At 57.7% G+C, this 20366-nt stretch overlaps 1 protein-coding gene across 4 annotated transcripts in view; it reads left to right on the top strand.

Moving 5' to 3' along the window:
• Positions 1-20366, top strand: part of CACNA2D2 (calcium voltage-gated channel auxiliary subunit alpha2delta 2) — a 138594-nt gene that overhangs the window by 91963 nt on the left and 26265 nt on the right. For all 4 annotated transcript variants that reach the window (XM_059160967.1, XM_059160966.1, XM_059160969.1 and 1 more), the window contains exon 4: positions 14724-14783. In XM_059160967.1, coding sequence (XP_059016950.1) covers positions 14724-14783 — 60 coding nt within the window. The remainder of the gene's footprint in view (positions 1-14723; positions 14784-20366) is intronic.

Genomic DNA, 20366 nt, shown 5'->3' with positions numbered 1-20366 from the left:
GCCAGCCTAGGACTTGAGGTCTGCTCCTCTAGGGGATGGGCCTGGCCCTGACCTTCTGCCCCTTGTCTCAGGCAGTAGTCTGCGATCTAGGTAGAGCCAAGCACAGCTGCCCAGAGTGTCGTCAGGCTCAAGGCTGATGAACATAAATCCACAGCAGCACCCAGCTCCAGCCCTGATGCTTTGAAGGTCCCAGGCTGTAGGCTGAGCACGGCAGCAGTGCTGGAGGCTGACCACAGGTGGCAGAGGGCTCCTGGGGGCCAGAGTTTGCTGGGTGACCTTGGGAAAGACACACAGCTCCTCACCTTCTTAAGGGACCCCTCTTGCCTCCTCTGGCCTCAGCCAGTGGGAGTGGAAGGCAAGAACTTGGAGGCCACCCAGGACGACAAGTGCAAGGTCATCCAGTAAAGCTGAGGCTGCGCTCAGGCCCATCCAGGTCTTCTCCTGCCCCCTGGGTTCCTCTCCCAGCCCCACAGTGTTCTTCCATCCCGTGTGCTCCCATCCATAGCCAGCCAAAGACCCACCCACTTCCTCTTCAGCAGGGGCTCAGCGTCTCAGAGAGGGCACTGGGGGTGTCTCATGGATGAATCAGTGAGCGGAGGTTGGGAAACAGCCCCCACCCTGCTCTCAGAGAACCATGACGGCAGACAAACTGAGCGACCACATCCGAGCCTCAATGTCCTGATCTGCAGAATGGGGTAGGCATGGGCCCTGCCTTGTAGGGGCTGCTGTGGGGATTAATGTTTGTGCAAATCACAGGTCCTACCAGTGCACTTCCAGATGCAGGAAGTCCTTGCTGACCGTGTATACTTGAGGAACATTTTTTACTCAAAGCCCCACCTGATCACCTGGCCATAAGTCTCCCCTTCCCGGAAAACCACCGGCTCTTCTCTGCAGTTTGCTCCAGCCCTGCCTTCAGAAGCTGTCCTCTTCTTCACGCAGTCCCGGGGGCCACTCTCCCCCACTCTCAGGGCACATGTGACTGGGAGATTAGCCCTTCCTAAGAAGGCCAAGTGTCCTTGGGTTCCATGTAACCAGCACTTAAGCAATTCCCCTGTTTTCCACCGAGGCAGGCTCCCTGGGTGCCTGGATGGATGGTGCCATTTTCCCATTTCACAGAGAGGAAAGCTGGGGCCAGGAGAGGTGAAATCACCCCATCGGGCTGGATCTGAGTCCACCGTGGGCCCGTCCCTACGGGGCTCCCTCCCACAAAAGTCCAGCCCAGAGGGCTGAGATCAGGGGCTGAGTGGCCTTAGCCAGCTGGGATTGAGGGACCCTTTCCTGGGAGACAGCACGGTAGGGAACAGACTCGAGACCCTCCCCCAAGCAGAGCGGGGCTGCAGCCTCTGTGGAGGTGGGAGAGATAAGGTCCCAGACAGGCAGACACGTGCTGCCGGCCGCCTGCCCCACCCTCCCCATCCAGTGCCACGGCTCTGCAGCCGTTGCTAGGCATCTGTAAGGCCCAGGTGGGCCCTACCTGTCGTGGAGCAGCCTTGTAGCATGAGGTGGGCATGGGGCCCGGGCAGGAGCAAGGCCGCCTCCGCCTGCCCGCCCTCTTCTCACTTGGCAGCAGCAAGCAGAAGCCATTAGCGCCTGGCAGCCCGTGTCCCATGGCTCTGACAAACGCCTTAAATGTTGTCGCCAAGGCTCCAGCTGTCCCGCCGGCCGCCTTTACTCCTCGTAATAACCAAGTGTCGACGCTGATTGCAACAGCGGGATGCAGCCAGGATTCAGAGCAGCTTTTACCCTGGGCGTTTCCACCTGGCAACCGGGCTGTGCCCACCCCACCCTCCACCTCCAAGCCTTTGTCTGCCCAGCGGCTCTTCCCAGGCCCCCGGCATGGCCTCTGGGCCAGCTGGTGCCCAGCTTTGTGTCCCAGGTGGTGCTCATGCGGCCACCACCAAAGCTGGTGGGTAGCGATAAGGTCAGGTCTCAGGCATCCTCACCCAGCAGAGTGATGGCCTGAGTGGAAAGGTCTGGCCCCAATTCCTCCTCTTCTGGGTGACCTCTGCAGGGAGGCCCTGATGGTTTAGGCTCATCTCTCTGCCTTGGCGCCCTTGTCCGTGGAATGGGAATGACTGGGCTTCATGGGGCTTAGAGGGAACACGTGTGTGAAGCAAGATGCAAATCCTGGCGCCCTGTGGAGTAGGCTAAGCCACACCGGGAGCACAAACACCTGTGGGAGAGTGAAGGCCTGCATCAGCTGCCTTGGCCTTGACTGTCCTCTCCCCACAGAGAAGCCTGTTCATTCACTCCCACCTCCACCACTTGGCCCTGCTCAGGCTCCCACTCGGAGTCGCCTCCCTTCTCCCATCCATCTGGCCTTGTTTCAAGTTTGGTCTGCTGTTGCCTCTTCCCAGAAGTCCTCCCAGCTTGATCAAACCACCCTCCTTGCCTGCCGGTTTTATGTGGTCATCCAGTGGGTCCTAGATGTTTGATATTCTCCTCTCATTTTCTACCCTCATCCACATGAGGCCTTATGAGGTTGAGACTACTAGAAGCCCTATTTTAGAGATGAGGCCACCAAGGCTCAGGGGGACAGTCACCATGTCACACATGCAGGATGACTTGGGATGCACTGGCCGCTAATCAGGGGGATAAACAAAGCCCCAGTCTCCCGGGAGCTCTGTCAGAGCAGCCGGCATCCCCCCTCCACCTGCCTCCCCCCGGCCTTACGGGCTGCCTTCCTGAGATACCCAGTTACAAGCTCCCGTGTCCAGGTGGTTGACTTATGAGGTCTCTGATCACCAGATCGTTTGTTTACAGCTTCTCTAACCTTCCCATGATGCTGGAGGGTGATAGAGAAAGGTAAAGGATCAGCGGTCTCTGCCTGCTCACCAAACTCCCCTGAGGGATGCAGAGGTGATGGAGCAGGTGGTGACCGTGAGGCAGTGGGAGGTGATGAAGGTGGTGCTGGTGGAGGTGATGGTGGAGATGCCTGTGATGACAGAGGTGGAGGTAGTGATGCTGTCATGATCAGTGATGGGAGGACCAGTGACAGCGTAATCGTGGTAGGGGTGATGAGCCATGCTGGCGTTGGTTAGGTGGGGATCAACAGTGATGACGGAGGTGGCAGTGATGGTGGTGATGGGAGTGACACTCTGGTGGCAATGGGGTAATGGTGGTGGCAGTGGGAGTGATGGAGCTGATGGGCTCCCCGTGGAGTGCACCTCATGGGCCAGTCTACCAGGCAGCCCTATCCCACAGTGAGGTGTGCCCTCACTGGAGGAAGGGTGCAGTAAGGCTTGATTCTCTTTTTCTTTTAACCTTTAGCAAGCACAGCCTTCTGGGTAATGAGATGCAAATTGACAGAAAAGACAATGAGCCAGCCTGCGGCCGGTGGGGCAGCTTGTAGAGTCAGGCTGATTGCCTCCGTGCCAATTTGCATGGCATTAGCTGTGCACGTCTCCTCCAACGGGGCTCACGCGCTTCACCAGAGGTCACCTGGATGGTTGCGTCCAACAAGGGGTAATTCAGACCAGGGGCACGGGCAGGGCCACTCTGACCTTGATTTGAGTGGGGCTTCAGGATTTGACTCAGAAGAGTCTGGACCTATGGGGAAGGCCGCTGGATGGGGGTAGTAGGGGGCAAGGAGAGGTTTGGGCTTCATGGTCATCCAGGACTAGGGACAGGCCAGAGGTCCAGTTCCCACGTGTGGCAGGTCTAGGAGGTCTGGTTTGACTGGCACCATGGAACCATCCATTGCATGTGGTATGACGGTGATACGCAGGACCTAGGCAGAAGAAAGGTTTGGCTGGCCTGGGATGCCTCAGTATAGGTCCAGGCTTACCTCTAACTGGCACCATCACCTGCGTGGTCCCTCCAGGCCTTGGCTCCCTGAATGTGCAGTGAGGCCCTTGGCCTCATTGTCTTTACAATGAAGGTGATGGTCATCAAGTTCTACTTATAGTGTGCTCAGCAACAGTGGCCAGGGCCAGCTCTCCATGTGAAGGTCACGCACAGCAGCCCTCTGAGCAGGCCCATTTGTGGGCCTGCCCAGTTGACCAGTTGATCACCGTCCCAACACTCGAGGCAACTCCTGGGATTATTCCTGGAATGTGACCCCGGGGACCTAAGCAGGGTAGGACCCAGACAGATGACCAAACATGGCCCTGTGGCCACCCTGCCAAGCTTGCCTGCCTCTGTCCATGTTTCTGAAAGTCCAGGCCCAGCTTGCCCTGGGGTCCCTACTGTGAGGGGACAAAGGGGCCCCTTTCCTACTGCCCTGCTGTCCGACCCCTGCAACCTTTCTGACCCAGTGCAACTCAAGACTCCACCCTACACCCTCTGCCAGGACAGAGGACAGTGGGGAAGGAGGCCCTTTCCCTCTGCCCTCCACCCCAGCCCAGCTACTGCCCCCTCAGACATGTCCTGGTGCCCCACCAGCCCCACCTCCCCTCTCACTGTCCCACTCCCTCTCCCCCTGAGGTTGGGTCTAATCAGAGCTAATCAGAAAATTATGAGCTGCCTGATTACTGATTAGATTCCTAATGTTAATAGAGTCGAGAAGGGCCCGCTCAGGCTGTGTTTTAGGAAAAAGTACAAAAATAACATCATGGGAAGGGAGCATGGTGGCTGGGTGGGGGCTTGGGCTCTACTGTCCTCACACGCAGGGGATCACACTCCTCTGTTCTAGTTGGTGGGGGGCGCTCAGACTCAGCTTTTACATGGAAGTACATTTCATAACAGAAAGACCTCCTAGCACCCCTAAATTCTCCCAGTGAAACTGCTACCGCAGGCAGCTGTTAGTATAGAGGCCTCTACCAAGTTCTGTGCTCGGGACAGTAGGACCGAATTGTAGTGGTATGTTGGGTGGGACAAAGAGAAGAATTACAGGTGGTCCACTGCATGAGGGCAGGGCCTAGCCTAGCATAGGTCAGGCACACAGTAGGTGCTTAATAAACATTTGTTGACAGCAAAGAGGGAGGGTCATATCAACCTCTTCCCACTGGAACCACCATGTTCCCATGTCCTGTCCCTGGGCTGTGGTTGGGTGTAAAGACATCTGAGAAAGCTTCTTGGAGGAGGGGGTCGGATCATGTCTGGAGAATGCACTGGTCTGGGGCCAGAACAGGAGGACAAACCCCTGGCTGACTTGGCCAGATGAGGAGCCCGTGTCCACTACCCCCAGCCTCTCACTCTGGCAAGGCCTCAGTGACTTTTGCTTCCAAACCATTTCATCATTGACTTGGCAGCAGCTGGGTGGGACTGGTGGATGAGATTTTTAGTGAGGCAGACATCTTCAGTTCAGACCTCGGAGGCAATCACTTGCCCCCTCTGCATGGGGTACCCTGTGGGGCCTGTACTCAGCCTCACTCTGCTCACGCCTTTATCTCTGCACCATCTGGAATCCCTGTGTTCTGTCATCGGTGCTGCTTCTGGCGTGGTCTCTGCCATCTCCACCCCAGGCAAATCCATGGCCTCTAAGCCAGCAGGTGTCTAAGGGCACCTCCTGATCTCCCCCCCCCTCCACCAGCCTACTTGACCAAGATGGAAGCCTGCACCCAGAACCAGGGCCACACTTTGGTGAATCAAGCCCCTGCCCTCAAGAGACCACATATGGGGGGAGCCAGACAAAGTAGTGATGGAAGGTGTCACAGGGAATTCTGGAAACCAGGCTGGCCAGAGCACTAGGCTTCCTGCAGGAGGCAGTTGTGCAGGCTTGGGGGCTGGTGGGGGAGGTGGTCCAGGCTTAGGGTGCAGCACAAACAAGGGCAGGGAACCTAACATGGTGGGAAGGCAGAATCCAGGTCGTCATGGGGCAAGAGTGACAAGGTTGGCAAGGCCAGGCCACACAGGTCCCCATAAAGGGTGGCAACAGGAAAGTGGGGCCTGGGGGGACATGGGCCTGTGGGGGTGCCTGGGGAGGATGAGTTTATACTAAGCAGCTTGGGTAGGAGTCTGAAGTTGGGTTGAGGGTGATTCTGAAGAGGTCTGGTCAGAAGGGAGAGGGAAGTCACAGGAGTAGGGGGATTTGGAGGGGACCAGCTTCCAAGAGATGGACTTGGGGAAGTGATGGCCCAACTTGGGTAGAGTTGGTTGAGTAAGACATACAAATGGGCCCTCAGTTCCTACCTAAGGCAGGGTTGGGCTGGAGGACAGGGAGGATGCTGGGGTCCAGTGGACAAAGGCAGTGATAAGGAGAGGGACAAACAGTTCATTGGCATGAGCTTCAAATGAAGCCAGGTCAAGCCAAGGTCAGAGGCCCAAGAGAGTATCCAAGATTGTTTTGGAGCAGTCCAAAGGTCCCTGGGCAGAGCTAAGGGAAGGGGCAACCTACAACCTGGGGCTATATCTCCAATACCCAGAGTGAGTCTGCCTCCTGCTCTCTCTTGACCTTGTTGTGCATCTGCATTCCCATGGCCCTAGGAGAGCCCAGGCAGGATTCTGGTCCCATATACAGGTGAGAAACAGGTACGGAGAGATGAAGGCAACATTTCCCAGATTATGCACTGGGCAGCCACTCGGCTTTAGGAGCTCGGGACTCCTGGTCTCTGTGGCAGGGCCATTGTCACACACAGACACGCTCACACACCCATGCCCTCACGTGCTTGTCTCCAGAACATGACCTGTTGAGGGGGAGGAGTCAGCGATATTTCCACAGTACACTTTGATAAATGGTGTGTCGCCCATCTCCTCTGACTGGAGAGTGGCCAACAGCCCTGGGCCTGACACCCTCACCTGATGCTATCTGCATGTTTTTTAAAGGAACGAAAGATACATTGGTGAATTACACTGGGTCATCCTTCAGAGGGAGGAAACCTGACAAAACTGGAAATTTTATGAGAAATTCCACCTGGCTTACCAGGGACTGAGTCCCCTGTACAGATATGCAGGTTTCATGCTGAGACTAAGGGGGTGCCAGCTATGTTGGTGGGTTCTTACCCCTGTTAGCCTCCTGAGGGATTGTGCCAATTGGACCAAGCTCCTTCAGCCTTGGAATCCACATGGCCCAACCCTCAGCTCACCCTCGTCAGGGGTAAGGTGCTTGCATATGGCCGGGCTCTGGGGCCATGGCCCAAACTCTGACCTGTGTGTTGGATTTTTTGGCTTATTTCTCATCAGGAAAACTCTGATGGGTGCCCGTCAGGGGACCCAGGAGCAGCAGCAGTGACCGGGCACGGCAAGGCCCCAAGAGCCAGCCCTATGCTTCTGCCCTCAGCACAAGGCTGTCCACACTCATTCCCTCCTGAAGCGACCCAACACCAGAGCTGAAATTTCCAGAAGATGGACTTCAGCCACGGTGCCTGACAACTGCTCTGTAAATTCAGGCCAGCCCCTGAGAATGTTCTCACCCACAGGGGCCCCTCGCCCCTTGCCCCGTTCACAGTGAACACATTTGGATCCTGCCCCATGATACCTTGGGCCCAGCTCTTTCTAGACTGAGGGAGGTTCCCGTTGAAAGCTAAAGCAGCGAAGCCAGTGAAATTGATGTCATCCCCCAAGTGCCAACTCACCTCCTTTTCCTTCCTACTCTCTCTACACGGCTTCCCACTCCTCATGTTAAACTGTCCGGTGGAGGGTGACGTATCAGTAGTAGGAAAGAGTGGGTTTTTTAAGAAGTCCTGCCAGGCACAGCAATCTTCCCTCGGTGCCCAGGGATGTTCCAGGAAATCCTGTGCGGTCTGAAATTCCAGCCTCTGGGGTACCCAGTTCCCCAGCCCCATCTCCATCTTTAGCCCAAGCCACCCCTCCCTTCTTCCTGTCTTTCCTGGGAAATTAGAACAGGGGCTGCCCTTGCAGGCAGGACCAAGAAGGCACAGGAATCAATAACCGAGGCTGAGATGCCCACAGAGAGCAAGCAAGCCCGGACCTGGGGGGTGGAGTCGGGAGCCCCTGCAGAGGGGATCCACAACTCAAATGAGTTTTTTCCTGGTACATGTATTCTGACCTTTTTTTTTTTTTCTTAAAGAAAAAAATCCATTTTACTATATATATATTTTTTTAATCAGCTCGTAGAGGACATGTGCAGCTGGTAAGGGAAAAGGTCAGGCAGGGAGCCTGTTGGCCGCCAGCAACCGCGCAGGCCCCACGTGATGGTTGTCCCCCGAGGTGCCCTTCACTTCGAGGCGCGTTAGTGATTTTCCCCACAGTTTTGGTTGCCGGAGTTTTGGTCTGAGGTTTGAGTGTTTGTTTGTTTTTCATTTTTTGTTTTGTTTTGTTTTTCATTGTTTTGATGGTGGTTTTATCTTTCGGCTGAAGGTCGGGTTCATACAGAAAGGGTGGGTCGGAGGTGTCATGGACGGGAGCCAAGTGTGTCCGGTGTGGACAGATGCAGCAGGATGGAGAGGGTGGGGGGGTAAGGCCAAATGTGGTCCCACCCCAGCACACGGGTGTCTGTGGCACATTCGACAGGAAGGCAGAGCCACAGGCATCTCCTTTGACATGGGATCTGGGCAGCCCACTCTGCCCATCCGGTGTGCTTCTCTCTGCCCCTCAGAACCCAGCAAACTGGGGGAGCAGGACATGGCCTGCCTTTGGAAGGTGTCACAGATGGTGGCAGTCAGAGTCTTCAAGGCTGCCGTCACTCAGGCAGCGGGCACCAACCGTCCACACGTGCACCTCCCCCAGGTCTCAGGTTGTGCAAGGACGTGCCCAAGTTGGGATTCTCCTGGTTTCTGACTGTGGAAGTAACCGCTTGGAGCAGGAGGTGGACAGACAGACAAATGCTCATTCAAGCCAAGGTAGCAGGAAGGAAGAGACCCACAGGGCCGTGACCCTCCACCCCACCTGCGCACTTACCCCTGTCGTCAGCCCTGGAGCTCGAGCCGCTTCCTTGCTAAGCTGCATCTTGCTTCATTATTATGCAGATATTTTAATTATGCAGATATGTTTTTAGACAGTTTTAAATATGTATATTATTTACTCATTAGACCATAACAGCTCTGGAAATTGGAAATCTGTATTTAGTATCTATTAGTGCACAATACAGAGCTAATACGGGGCCCGCAGGCAGGGAGGGAAGCAGGATGGCGGCGGTGGCAAGGCTGGGTTGTCAGGGGCTGCTGGACACTCTGGTCCTCAGCCCCTCCTGAGGTCTGGGCCCATAGGGGGTTGGCTCAGAGCAGAGTCTGGAAGGCTGATCCACTCTCCTGGGGAAAGGACAAAGGAGCGGCTTCTCAGGGGCAGGTGGGGGGGCATCTGAGCCCAAGCAGCAGACCTGTGTGGCCAGACCCGTCCTTCCCTGAGATGCTCACCGTCCAACACTGCCGACAGATCGGGAGGTGGACAGACAGACAAATGCTCATTCAAGCCAAGGTAGCAGGAAGGAAGAGACCCACAGGGCTGTGACCCTCCACCCCACCTGCGCACCTACCCCTGTCGTCAGCCCTGGAGCTCGAGCCGCTTCCTTGCTAAGCTGCATCTTGCTTCATTATTATGCAGATATTTTAATTATGCAGATATGTTTTTAGACAGTTTTAAATATGTATATTACTACTACCACTTCCCTACCAGGGGCCTGGGCTCGTGACACCTATGCTCTGAGCCTCGGTCTGCTCTCCTGTAAAAGGCAGGGAAACTGACGACTCCTTCTCTCTGGTGGCTTGAGGGGGATAGAAGGGGGTGAGTGAAGAAGAGGCCCAGACTTCCACCTGTTACTGGATGACCTACACCTGTCCGTGAAGCCCTGGCCCAGGGGAGGTGCCAGGGACGGGGTCTGGTGTCCTCTGTCCCCATCCCCTTCCTTGAAATCCTTGGGCAGTGTCTTCAGGGCATCTGCTTGGTGCTAGGACGTTGCAGCCCCCAGACTCCACCCTGGGCCCCCCCATCCTGGCTTCTGCCAGGCTCAGCCCTCAGTGGCCCAGATCTCAATAGCCTGCTCCCCGTGAGTTCAGAGACTTTCATCCTAAGCCTCTAGTATCCTCTTGGAAGAGGGAGTAACTATGACTAATTAAGCTCAAACACCTCATACAATCTTTCCCTCTGGGCTGCATGAAACAAATCCTATTTGATAGGCAGTCGCTCCCCAGACCCGTTCGGGCTCGACCAGCCCTGGGGTGAGAGGAGGAGGCTCAGGAGAAGCGAGGCACCCAGCACTGGGGGAGCAATGGGCCCCCAAAGTGGAGGGAGGAGCCTGAGAGCTCCAGCCCCCTCACCCCCAAGCTCCACCCCTCCCAGAGGGCAGCGGGGGCTGGACCCTCCAGCTATTGGCCTCCGAGGGGCAGCCACCACATCTCCAGGCCCCTCATCTGAGCTCACCGCCTCCATAGCAATGGAAAGATGTTTCACTTAGTGAAATGTGAAGGTGTCTGCCAAGGGGCTACTCAGCAGGGGAGCTTCGTCCCCAGCCCAGCACACCCCGAGTCCTCCTCTTTCTTGCCTTTTCCTGTAAGAACGGTTTCCGGAGCCGAGGGAAATTGACTGTTAAGTGAAACTCTCTGATAATTGCCTCTGAAATGCCCGCTGTTATTGTGATGGACTTGGCCGTGAGCAGCCCTGCTCAGCAGTCTCACCGTGGTTCCCTCCAACGCCTTGGCCGCGATGGGGAAGTCTCGGGCCAGGCCAGCCACCATCAGCAACTCTGCGGCAGTGTCTCCCTCCCAGCCCACCCTAACCCTCCACGATGTGATGAGAAGTGGCTGAGAGAGGGGAAGCCACCCACCCAGGGTCCCACAGCTGGCTGGCAGAGCCAGACTCCTGCCAGGTCTCCACCCAGGTTCAGAGATATTCTGACTTTAAATTAGTGGATGTTCCTTGTGCACCTACTGTGTGCAAGGGGCCAGCTTATTGGAAAGAGCCCTCACCAAGCTCAGAGCTCAAGGAAGAAAGCAGTGAGATGTGACGGGGACAGATGCGGGCTTGGCAGGGGTCAGGGAGTGGTTCGGAAGAGGATGGGGCCTCAGCTAATACCTCAAGGGTGAGGGAGCAAACCCGCTGAGGAGTCTGGGTGAGGGGACACAGGGCAGAAGCAGAATGTGCTAGGGCCTGGTAGCAGGAAAGCCAGAGGCTGCTGGTGGCTGAGGGGTGAGAACGGACCACATCTCCCCCACCGTCCCAGAAAGGCAGTATCCTGGACATGGGACCAAGCTGTGCGCCCACCCCTGCCCCTGACCGGCTGGGAGTCTTGTAGGCTCTGTCTTCCCCTCTGGGCGTCAGTTTCCTTCCCCATCCTGCCTGCCTGGAGGCCATCATAAGGACCCAGGAGAAGCAGGAGGTTCATGCTCTAGGAGGATGAACCTTAGAGCAGGGTGGGGCTGGGCCACAAGCACATCTCTCATACAGACTTGAGCCGGGCTGTGGGTTCTGTAGAGATGGGAGCCCGAGGCTCTGAGTGCCCGACAGGAGGGGAGTCCAGGGACCGGGCAAGGGCAATAGGAGGAATCCAGGGGAGGTGAGAGTCTGATAGGGCTGACTGGGGGGCTAGGGAGCACATCCAGGCAGAGACATGGAGCAAGAGACTTGCATGCTTGGAGCCAGCAAGAGACACCCCTAGGAGACTGGCCCCTCTGGGCAACTTCTGGGGGTTGGAGCAAGGGAGCTGCCAAGAACCTACCCACCGTCTGAATGGGTACAGTTCCTATCTCCAATTTACAGACAAGACACTGAGGACCAGCAGGGGAAGCCACGTACTCAAGAAAGCCAGCTTTGGAACCCAGGCCAGGGCTGCCTGCCGCTTGGGGCCCCTCAGGCATGCCTGTGGGTCGGCGCAGTCCTCTCCCCTGAGCCCCTCAGACCCAATGGGCCTCTGGCAGCCGCCGCTTGCCCGCTGCAGCCCCGTTCCGCTGCCTCCACCCTTCCTCCTGAACCCCCAGGCCTGTGTGTTTAGCAGTTTCCACACGTCCAGTGCCCGGGGATGGGCTGATTGATCTGTAACACCGAACAAATAATAATGGCTTGATCGTTACTGAGGATTAAACGTAATCCTTTCGCTGTGGCTATTGCTGCTCCGTTATTCACGAGTCAGCGGGCTGACCCAGGCCTTCGAGCCCGGGGGACTTCGAGGAGGCTACCCTACCCGCCCCCTGTGTCTCCCTCACCATGGCTGCTCAGCTAGGGAGCCCCAGTCCTGGGCCCATGCATCCCTCAGACGGAGCAAAGCCCTGAGAGGTGGAAGGTGCTGGTGGCACCCCGGGCCCATAAGGAGGTGGGTACAGGAGAGAACAGCTCCCTGAGACTGCGGCCCAGTTGGACACTTCAGCGGACGTCCGTTTGGTGTTTGCAGCCCCCTCAGCCCTGGCACTTTCCTGACCCAAGAGGCCTGACCTGGGTATTCCCATACTCAGCCCTCACCTCATCCCCCATGAGGGGCAGTGGCCTCAGTGGAGCTTGAGGCCCACTCCGAGAAAAAGTCTGGGGTCTCTGGGAAAGGAGGAGGCCACTGAGGAGGAAATTGCCCAAGGCTGAGCTCTCGAGGTGCGGCCCCGGGGGCTGTTTCTTGGCTTCACGCGCTCCCGTCCAGCCCAGGTGCAGAGCGAGCGCAGCAGATGCTCGGTTAGCAGTAATAACACATGTCATGTGTGCGTGTCCCACAGCAATGCCCTCTGCGAAAGAACTCTGCAGCCTTGTGAAGCAGGGGCCTCACCCATCCGCGGGGGGTGTTTATAGTTTAGGCTGAGAAGAGACCCCAGGACGGCAGTGCAAGCGAACCCCTTGGGACCTCAAGAAAGCTTTGCCTTGCTTCCTCCTCTCTCTGCCTGCCTCTCTGCCTACTTGTGATCTCTGTCTGTCCAATAAATAAATAAAATCTTTAAAGAAAAAAAAAAAGGACACAGAAGCCTGAGGGACGAACAGTAGGTGATTTGAGTGACAGCATGGGTAAGACGTAGGTGACAGCGGTTCCAGTGTGGATGGGCTTATTCCAGGAGGGGACGGAATGCACTCCAGTGGGCCTGAGGGTCACCCCCAAAAGGTGTCCAGGACCCCTAAGATATGAGAGGTGTCCGGGTATAGAGGTGCCTGGTCCCCGAAGCTGGGTAAGTGGGGTGGGGTGAGCCACCCGACTCGGGCACTGCATAACAAGTGGGCAGGGGCTGGAACCTACAGAGAAGACAGGTGGAGTAGCAGGAGAGGGAATTGGAGGCCAGGAGGGACCCAGCATCATGAAGTGAGGGGGTTTGACAAGAGAAAATTTCCTACCCTGTCCCCAAGATCCCCAGCCTCATAGCTTTCCCAGCATTCATTGTTCTTGGCCTGAGGAAGAGGGGGAGCTAGGCCCAGCAGGAGTGAGGTTGACCCTGGTCAGCCCTGCTAACTGCCAGAGGTGACATCCCACCCCGGAGAACGTAGGCCATACCCCACCACGACCCTGTTCCATGCTGGGAGGGAGGAAAACCAATCTCCCACGTCCCGGCCCCCATCTCCCCCTCATGGGCAGCTGCCAGGCTTTGTTAGAACCTCTCTTCTGGGGTCCACGTGCCACACCATGCCTGGACTAATGAATGGGAGCATGTGTCCTAAATACCAAGAGACCAGGGCCTTCTGAGTGAGGGCGGGAGGCCGTCAGGCGGGACCCACTGCTCCACCATGGGATGGAAGGGGGCAGGGGTGGAAGGCCAGAGCCCCTCCCCCACAAGTGTTCCCTGTCCCTCACCAGGCATGGTGGGCCCATGGAATGTGCCTTCAGACCTTGGTCATGGACTGGGCAAGACAAATGTGATTGTGAAGGCTGGATTCAGGGCCCCAGCCTGACCCATGCTATGACCTTGGCAAGGCTACTTACTGCCTCCATGCCTGGGTCTCCTCATCTGAGGAAGACATGTCAGGCCTAAACGGAGACAGCTACACGTGACATGTCACCGGGCTGGTGGTGGGCTGGCATGCAGCAAGTGACCTCATCGTGGTGATGGTTGTCAATATGATTAACAAGACTTAATTGCGCTTTGCTCTGTGGGAGGCCCCAGAGGTCCATCTTCAGGAGTCTCAAGAGTTCTTGGAGGGACAGGATCCACGGAGGCACAAAATAAGAATCTCTGGGCAGCCGGGGTTCAGGCCCTGAGGGTGGCAGAGTACCAACGCCTCCTCCAGGAAGCCTTCCCTGACACCCCAAGTTCCCATAGCACTAAGCTTCCTTGAAGCATTTTAGCTCCTCCTGATCTGGTGGTTCTACCTAGTGTTGTATCTGTGTCTATCTCCTCGTCTAGACTGTGAGAGGGCAGGGGGAGAACAGGGTGTGGAATAGAAGGACTGCTCACACGCAGAGGGGCCGTGATGGAGGAGAGTGCAGGAACCAGCCCCAAGGGATGGCCAGGCTTGTGTGGACAGAGGCTTGGAGAGCCATGCTGGGAAGGGGCTCAGGAAACTGGAGCAGGGACAGTGGTAGCAGGCCTGGGTGTGTGAGACGTGCTCAGGGCCTGAGCAGTTGGGCAAAGACGCATCAGCAAGGCATGGCTGTCCCTGGTGGCAGTTCACCCTTGACCTTGGCACTGGCGTGACAGAGTGGCAACGGGGCTTGACTCTAGGGCCTGGGTCCTACTGCATCTTGGGCATCCCCCTGCGATCCTGTGGGCAGGAGATATGGCTGGCCTGAAGTACAGGGAGTCCCATGGAGATGGCACTCAGGTCACTTCATGCAGGCTTCACCCGCCCTATGTGAACCCAGCTGCGGGGGGAGGGCCCGCACAGCAAGCTAGGAAAGGTCTGGGGCCAAGGAATCTCTGAGGGTCTGGCAGCCTGGGGCAAGAGAGTCCCTGAGCCAGCCTGGCTCCAGGAAGTACTAGGGATGGAGAGGGCTGGGGCTGGGCGTGGGCCTTCCTCAGCCTCTGATCCCACTGTGCTCTGTTCCTCAGAGACTGGCCGACGCTGCTGAGAACTTCCAGAAAGCCCATCGCTGGCAGGACAACATCAAGGTAAGAACTGCCGTGCCTTCCCCAGCCCCTGTGACCTTCCCACAGCCAGCAAGGGTAGATGTGGATTCCGGGGAGGGGGCGCTGCCCAGACTCACCGGAGGAGCACTTGAGGGCTCTGTGGAGGGGAGCCTGGGACCGCAGTCTAGCCTCCAGCAAACATTTGAGGCTCCCCTTGGTGCTGGGACACAGGGTGCAGAGAGGAACCTCTCACTACACCCTAGAGGAGCTGTGGGGGCCCCCAGGGGGCAGACAGACTACTCTAAAGTGATGCTCCCCAAAGTTGTTTTCACCTGGGAGGTTAAGGATGGGCACAGACTCTGGAGAGACCCTGGGGCAAAGAAGTCCTTTGACTCCAGGACGTTCCAGATGTAATACACTGACCCAGAAGCGTCACTGCCAGAAGGGGACTCTGCCCCCCTCCTGGGATTTCCTGAGCAGCAATCTGTATTCCAGGAGGCCACCTGACTACGATCAGGGACCGGGCTTGTCACAGTCGCAGGAGCCTCTCCTTCCACCAGCAGAGCTCAGAGGAGCCCAGGTGCCAAGGGAGTGAGGGGTGAGAAGCTGGTAGTAGGTCTCTTCTTGAGGGTGGAAGGACCCAGAATGTGCAGGAAGGCGGGGAAGCCTCATTGACTGCCAGTCTCAAACCCAGCTTGCCCTCACAAATGCAGGCAAATGTGCTTGATTTGGGCTGGGGCTGGACACACCTGTACCCTTTCCGTCAGGCCAGCATCTCAGTGGGCCCCCAGGAAGCCAGAAGGTAGACTAAGGCAGGCTTCCTCCCAGACTTGGGGAACCCCCAATGCCAGGGATGGTGGAACCCTCAGGGACCAGGCCAGTTAGCCAGGCTCGTGTGTCCTGCACAGTTGCTCCAGACTCTGAGCCACACCTTTTGGGGGTCTCTGTGCGAACCACAGGGAGAGGCACCAAGGGGGCTGCCTGCGGGGACCCAGGGCTTGATAAGGTGGGTTCGGCCCTTGCCACTCCTGCTCTAGGACTTGCACATCTGGTGCGTGAGTGGATAATTACCCCCCCTTCAACTGATGAGAACGCTGAGGCACAGGGTGGTCAGACTTACCTGCAGTACTTACCTGCAGTACCTGTTGGTGGCCTAGATTCACAGCCGGGTTGTCAGGTCCCAGAAAACTCATGCCCATGATCCAGGCGCCCTGAACCCGTCTGGTCCTCCTCCCTGGCCTCCATCCCCCCGGGCCACCCCGAGTCCTGCCTTGCCTTGCCCACAACATGGCATCCTTCCTATGCTGCCTGGTGGGTGCTGGGTGCTACCCTTCGGGAGCTCAGGTGGGATGGTTGGTTCCAGTGAGCACTTGAGTGAGTGGATGACTCCTTGGACAGACCCTGCCTCCCAGGAGCTCAGGACTGGCCCTGCTCTCTCCCTCCCTTTCCACCACCACCACCCATCGCTGGGTCCCCATGCCTCCTCGGCCCCCGGGGATCAGAAAGAGCATGGTGGCAGCACCCACCACTCAGACCATGTTCCCACCAATAAACAGCCCCTGCCCAGGCAAATCCTTTTCAAGGCCCAGCCCTGATCTGGCTGTTCCGGCCCCCTTGGCAACCTCATTCCTCACCTGCCTCCCCTGTGCCCCGGCCATGCTGAACACCTCACTCTAGCCTATTCCTGATCTCTGCCCGGTTGCCTTCTGTTCCTCCTTGCCACCTGGCCTGTCTGTCCCTTCCCAGTGAGGCCACTCCCTTGTCCCAGTCCATCAGCCCCTCCACCTTCGGGCCATCCAGGACCCCACCCCCAACCCCGCTCCTGCTCTGGCCCTTCCTTTGTTCCTAACATATCTGCGTCCTCCCTCCCTACCCAGGACTGTGTGCAGAGCAGACACAGGGCAGTGAGAGAAGGAACAGGGAATAAGAGAATGAAAAGACCCGCCCTCACCCTGGTTTTCTCTCCTTCCCAGCCCGGGCCCCAAACAAGACAAAGAGGCTGCCTTAGCCCCAAACCTATTTTCTTTTCCTGACTCTGCAGAAAACCCAAAATTTACAAGGATCATCCAGCCAGACTCCTGACCCTTGATTTTTAGCTACTCCCTGAGGCAGGAACAGCTTACCCCAGGCCAGAGTGGGCACCACGGGGCCTGCCAGGAGGGGGGCGGGCAAGGTCTCAGGGGCATCCAGGAGTGCCAAGACCGGTGCTGCTTGAGACAACGTGCTCCCTACACACCCAGTCCTTGTGGGCCCAGCAAGGGTTTGTCCCTCGCTGGGCTCCAGTTTCCCCATCTGGCAAAGGACTCTTGTGTCGGATGCTGCTTGCTGGCCCAGCCTGGTGTGTGGAAAGGTCGCTCCACATGTCAGGCCACAGAGAGGACAAGTTGGTGACAGTGTAGGTACATGCCCAATCCTGGGTGCTCCGTCCTAAGAGGAGGCAAGAGTGGGCTCTGGCTGTCCGCCTCCCCTCGGCTAAATCTGGGATGCCTCAGGCTGTGGAAGCAATCACCCAGCCAGCAGGTGCTGGCCACTGCCTCCCCCTCAGTCCATCCGGCTGCGTGTCTGTCTGTATCTCGGGCAGGGTGAAGTGGAGATCACCCCCTCCTTCCCAGCTGCAGGGTCAGGGCCCTGCTCTTCACCAGAAACCCTGCAGTCACCCCAGCTGACAGGATGCAGAGCATTAACACGAACGCATTCTCCATCATGCCAGCCAGCCCCGCCCGTGCTGCCTGGGATAGCTGGCGGCGGCCGCAGGTGGGGACTGTCCGTGCCAGGGGTATACGGACACTCGAGGCTGAGAAAGAAATGGCGTCTTTGTCCGTTGCAGGCACACCACCACCTTGAGACTGTGTCCTTCACAATGACCTTAGGGAGGTACAGATAAGCAGCATGTTCCTTCGTGTGGCGCTCAGGAGAGCCTCAATGCCAGTTGTCAAATCAGGCCCTTTCCACAAGCTGGGCCTTCTCCCAGGAATGCCCTCCCCTCCTCCTTCAGAAGGGCAATGCCTCTTCCTGCCCAGCTAACTCTCTGGGAAGCCTGAGATTGGCTCCCACGGGCCCCAGGATCCATCTCTGGAGCCCCCAACCCTGACCATTCCCAGTGCAGGCTGCCCCAGGCCACTATCCCAGCGGACTCATCTGTCTGCCCCACTCAAGGCTCCTCTAGGCAGAAGCAGTTGGACCTGATTCAGGGTTACCCACCACCTGTCCATGTGCCCAGCCCAGTGCCCTGTGGACAGGTTGGCCCAGAGCACCTGGGCCTCAGTCTTCTTACATCCAAGATGGGGAGAATGGTGACCGGCAGTTCTGGGCACAGAGGAGATGCTTGGCACATGGAATCCACTCTGTGATCAGTAGGGTATGGCCCTCCTTGTGGCAACAGCACACAGTAGGTCTACATGCAGACCTCTGAGAAGTGGACATCCGCACACACACACACCCCATCGACACCAGCCCAGAGAGTCGGGGGACCCTGGGGTCCACAGGGTCAGAGCCGGCACAAGAGAGAGAAAGAGAGGTCTGAACGTGAGGGCCCCCTGTTCCCCTCTTAGTCTCAGGCCATGACCCCACACCCTGGCTGTGGCAGAGGCAGGGAACCACAGCCCTTGCACACCAGGGAGACCATGGCCCTTGCTAGAGGCAGCCCCTCCCATGATCCCGCAGGCAGACAAGCAGGAGCTCTGGCACCCATCACACTCAGGGTGGGTGAGGACGGCCTGCCTGCTGGACCCTGGCCCTGGCTCCAGCACCGTGCTGTGCCGGGGTTATCTGCAGTCTACACCATCCCAGGGAGGAGCTGGGCCAGGGCATGGGTGGAGGAAGCACAAGAGGCCATTGGCCCCAGGGCCTCAGGGCCAACACCAGGGCCTGCAGGGGACAAAGTACTCCCCTGAGAGTCTAATGGAGGAAACAGTCCTATCCTGGGGAGTCTGAAGGAGGAGACGCAGCCCTACCTGGGGGCAGGGCGGTGTCTGATGAGAGAGGTAGCTCTGTCTGGGAACCTAAAAGAAAGGCTATGAAGGCTGAACCGGGCCAGACCGGCTGGACAGGACAGGTGGCCTCACCAGCCCGAGGTCTGCCCCAGCCATCAGGCCGGCTGCCTGCGTCTCTGCCAAGCCGGCGACAGACGGCTCTCTCAGAAAACAGTCCTTTTGGCTGAGCTGAGCTGGCCCTGAGCCAGGGCAGGAGGGCCGAGCATCCTCACTGAACACCCCAGTACCGGGCTTAGACACCAACTGCTAATCCCCGTGCTCACCTCCTCGCCCTGTTTCTCCCTTGCCAGCACCTCTCGTGTTCTCTCCTGAGCTCCGCTCCCACTAAGGGATTGGATGTGTCATCTATACAAAGGCCATGTGGGCCCCCTACCCCACCCTTCATGTGCCATCTGGGTACAGAAATCCATAAGTGGGAGAAATCCAAGTTCAGAAGGGGTGATTCCCCCCCACTCCTGCCACGTTTAAGCAAAATGGCCCCTAAAACACCAGGTAGCAGAAGGGGGTGTTGGCTGTGGACCCCAGAGAGTGACGATGCCCATTTCTCCCCAGCCAGAGGGTTTCCTCCACCCTCGGGGCCTTCCCAGGGCTGTGGAGTTGCAAACATAAGGGCCCCCCCACCGTGGGTAAGGGCGGCCCGAACACCTGGACAGACCAGATTCCTGCCTTCCTAGTGCCCTCAGAGCAGGCAGGCAGCATCATCCCACTCTTGTAAGTGGGAAATCCAGACCCCAAAGCAAAGCCTCACCAAGGCGACAGGATTTAACAGGCATCCTTGCCTCCTTGATGGGACGGAGGTGACCCCCAGGAGTAGTCCCAGGGCCACTGAGAGCTTTGGAGGCTCTAGGCTCAGTCTTCGCTCACCGTTTGGGATCCCAGAGCACACGCGTTCAGGTCAGGATTTGAGGCAGGGACCCTTTGCCAAGGCCCCTGCGTGTAACCGCTAGGTACCGCCCCCTTGTGGTCGTACCGAGGCAGGACAATAATTGCAGACACGGGGCACTGCGCAGGCCAAAGCAGACACAGAGGCCTTTCCAGGGACCCTCCATCCCAACCCTGATGGCCCCATCCTGCCCCACCTCCAGCTCCACACCGTGTCAAGTGTAGAGACCACAGCTGTGTTTACAGTGTATTTTCACACATGTGACCTTGCCTGCCACCATCCCACACTACTCCTTCTCTGTACCAAGGAAGGGGCATGGCCAGGCCCTCTCAGGGTAGGCGAGGGAGGGAGGAGTCCTGCCTCCTGGGGGCAAGGACTGCACCCAGATTCCTAAGCCTCATCCATTGTCTGCAGGGGACTGAAATCCTCCCGTATGACACATTTCCCCTGTGTCACTGATGCCACCAGCATCTGATCCTTTGCTGACACCATGAAACAGCAGGACAAAAAGACAAGGAGCCACAGGCAGCTGGAGGGGTGCTGTACAGGGGGCAGGCCCCAGCCTGGCCTGTGAGAGGAGCATGTGTCTCCTGGGGGCCCCGGAGTTACTGACCCCCCACCCATGCCCTTTCCTGTCCTTACAGGAGGTTTGCCTAAAAAGTTGGTGAGTGCAGCCCCATGTTCTAATCTGCAGTCCTCCTACCGCGCCCGCCTGTTTTCATTACGGAGGGAAAGAGCATCAGAGCCGTG

Source organism: Mustela lutreola, chromosome 2 (assembly GCF_030435805.1).
Source record: "Mustela lutreola isolate mMusLut2 chromosome 2, mMusLut2.pri, whole genome shotgun sequence".
In the NCBI taxonomy this organism is placed as follows: Eukaryota; Metazoa; Chordata; class Mammalia; order Carnivora; family Mustelidae; genus Mustela; species Mustela lutreola.
This window is presented reverse-complemented; position numbering and strand designations above follow the sequence as displayed.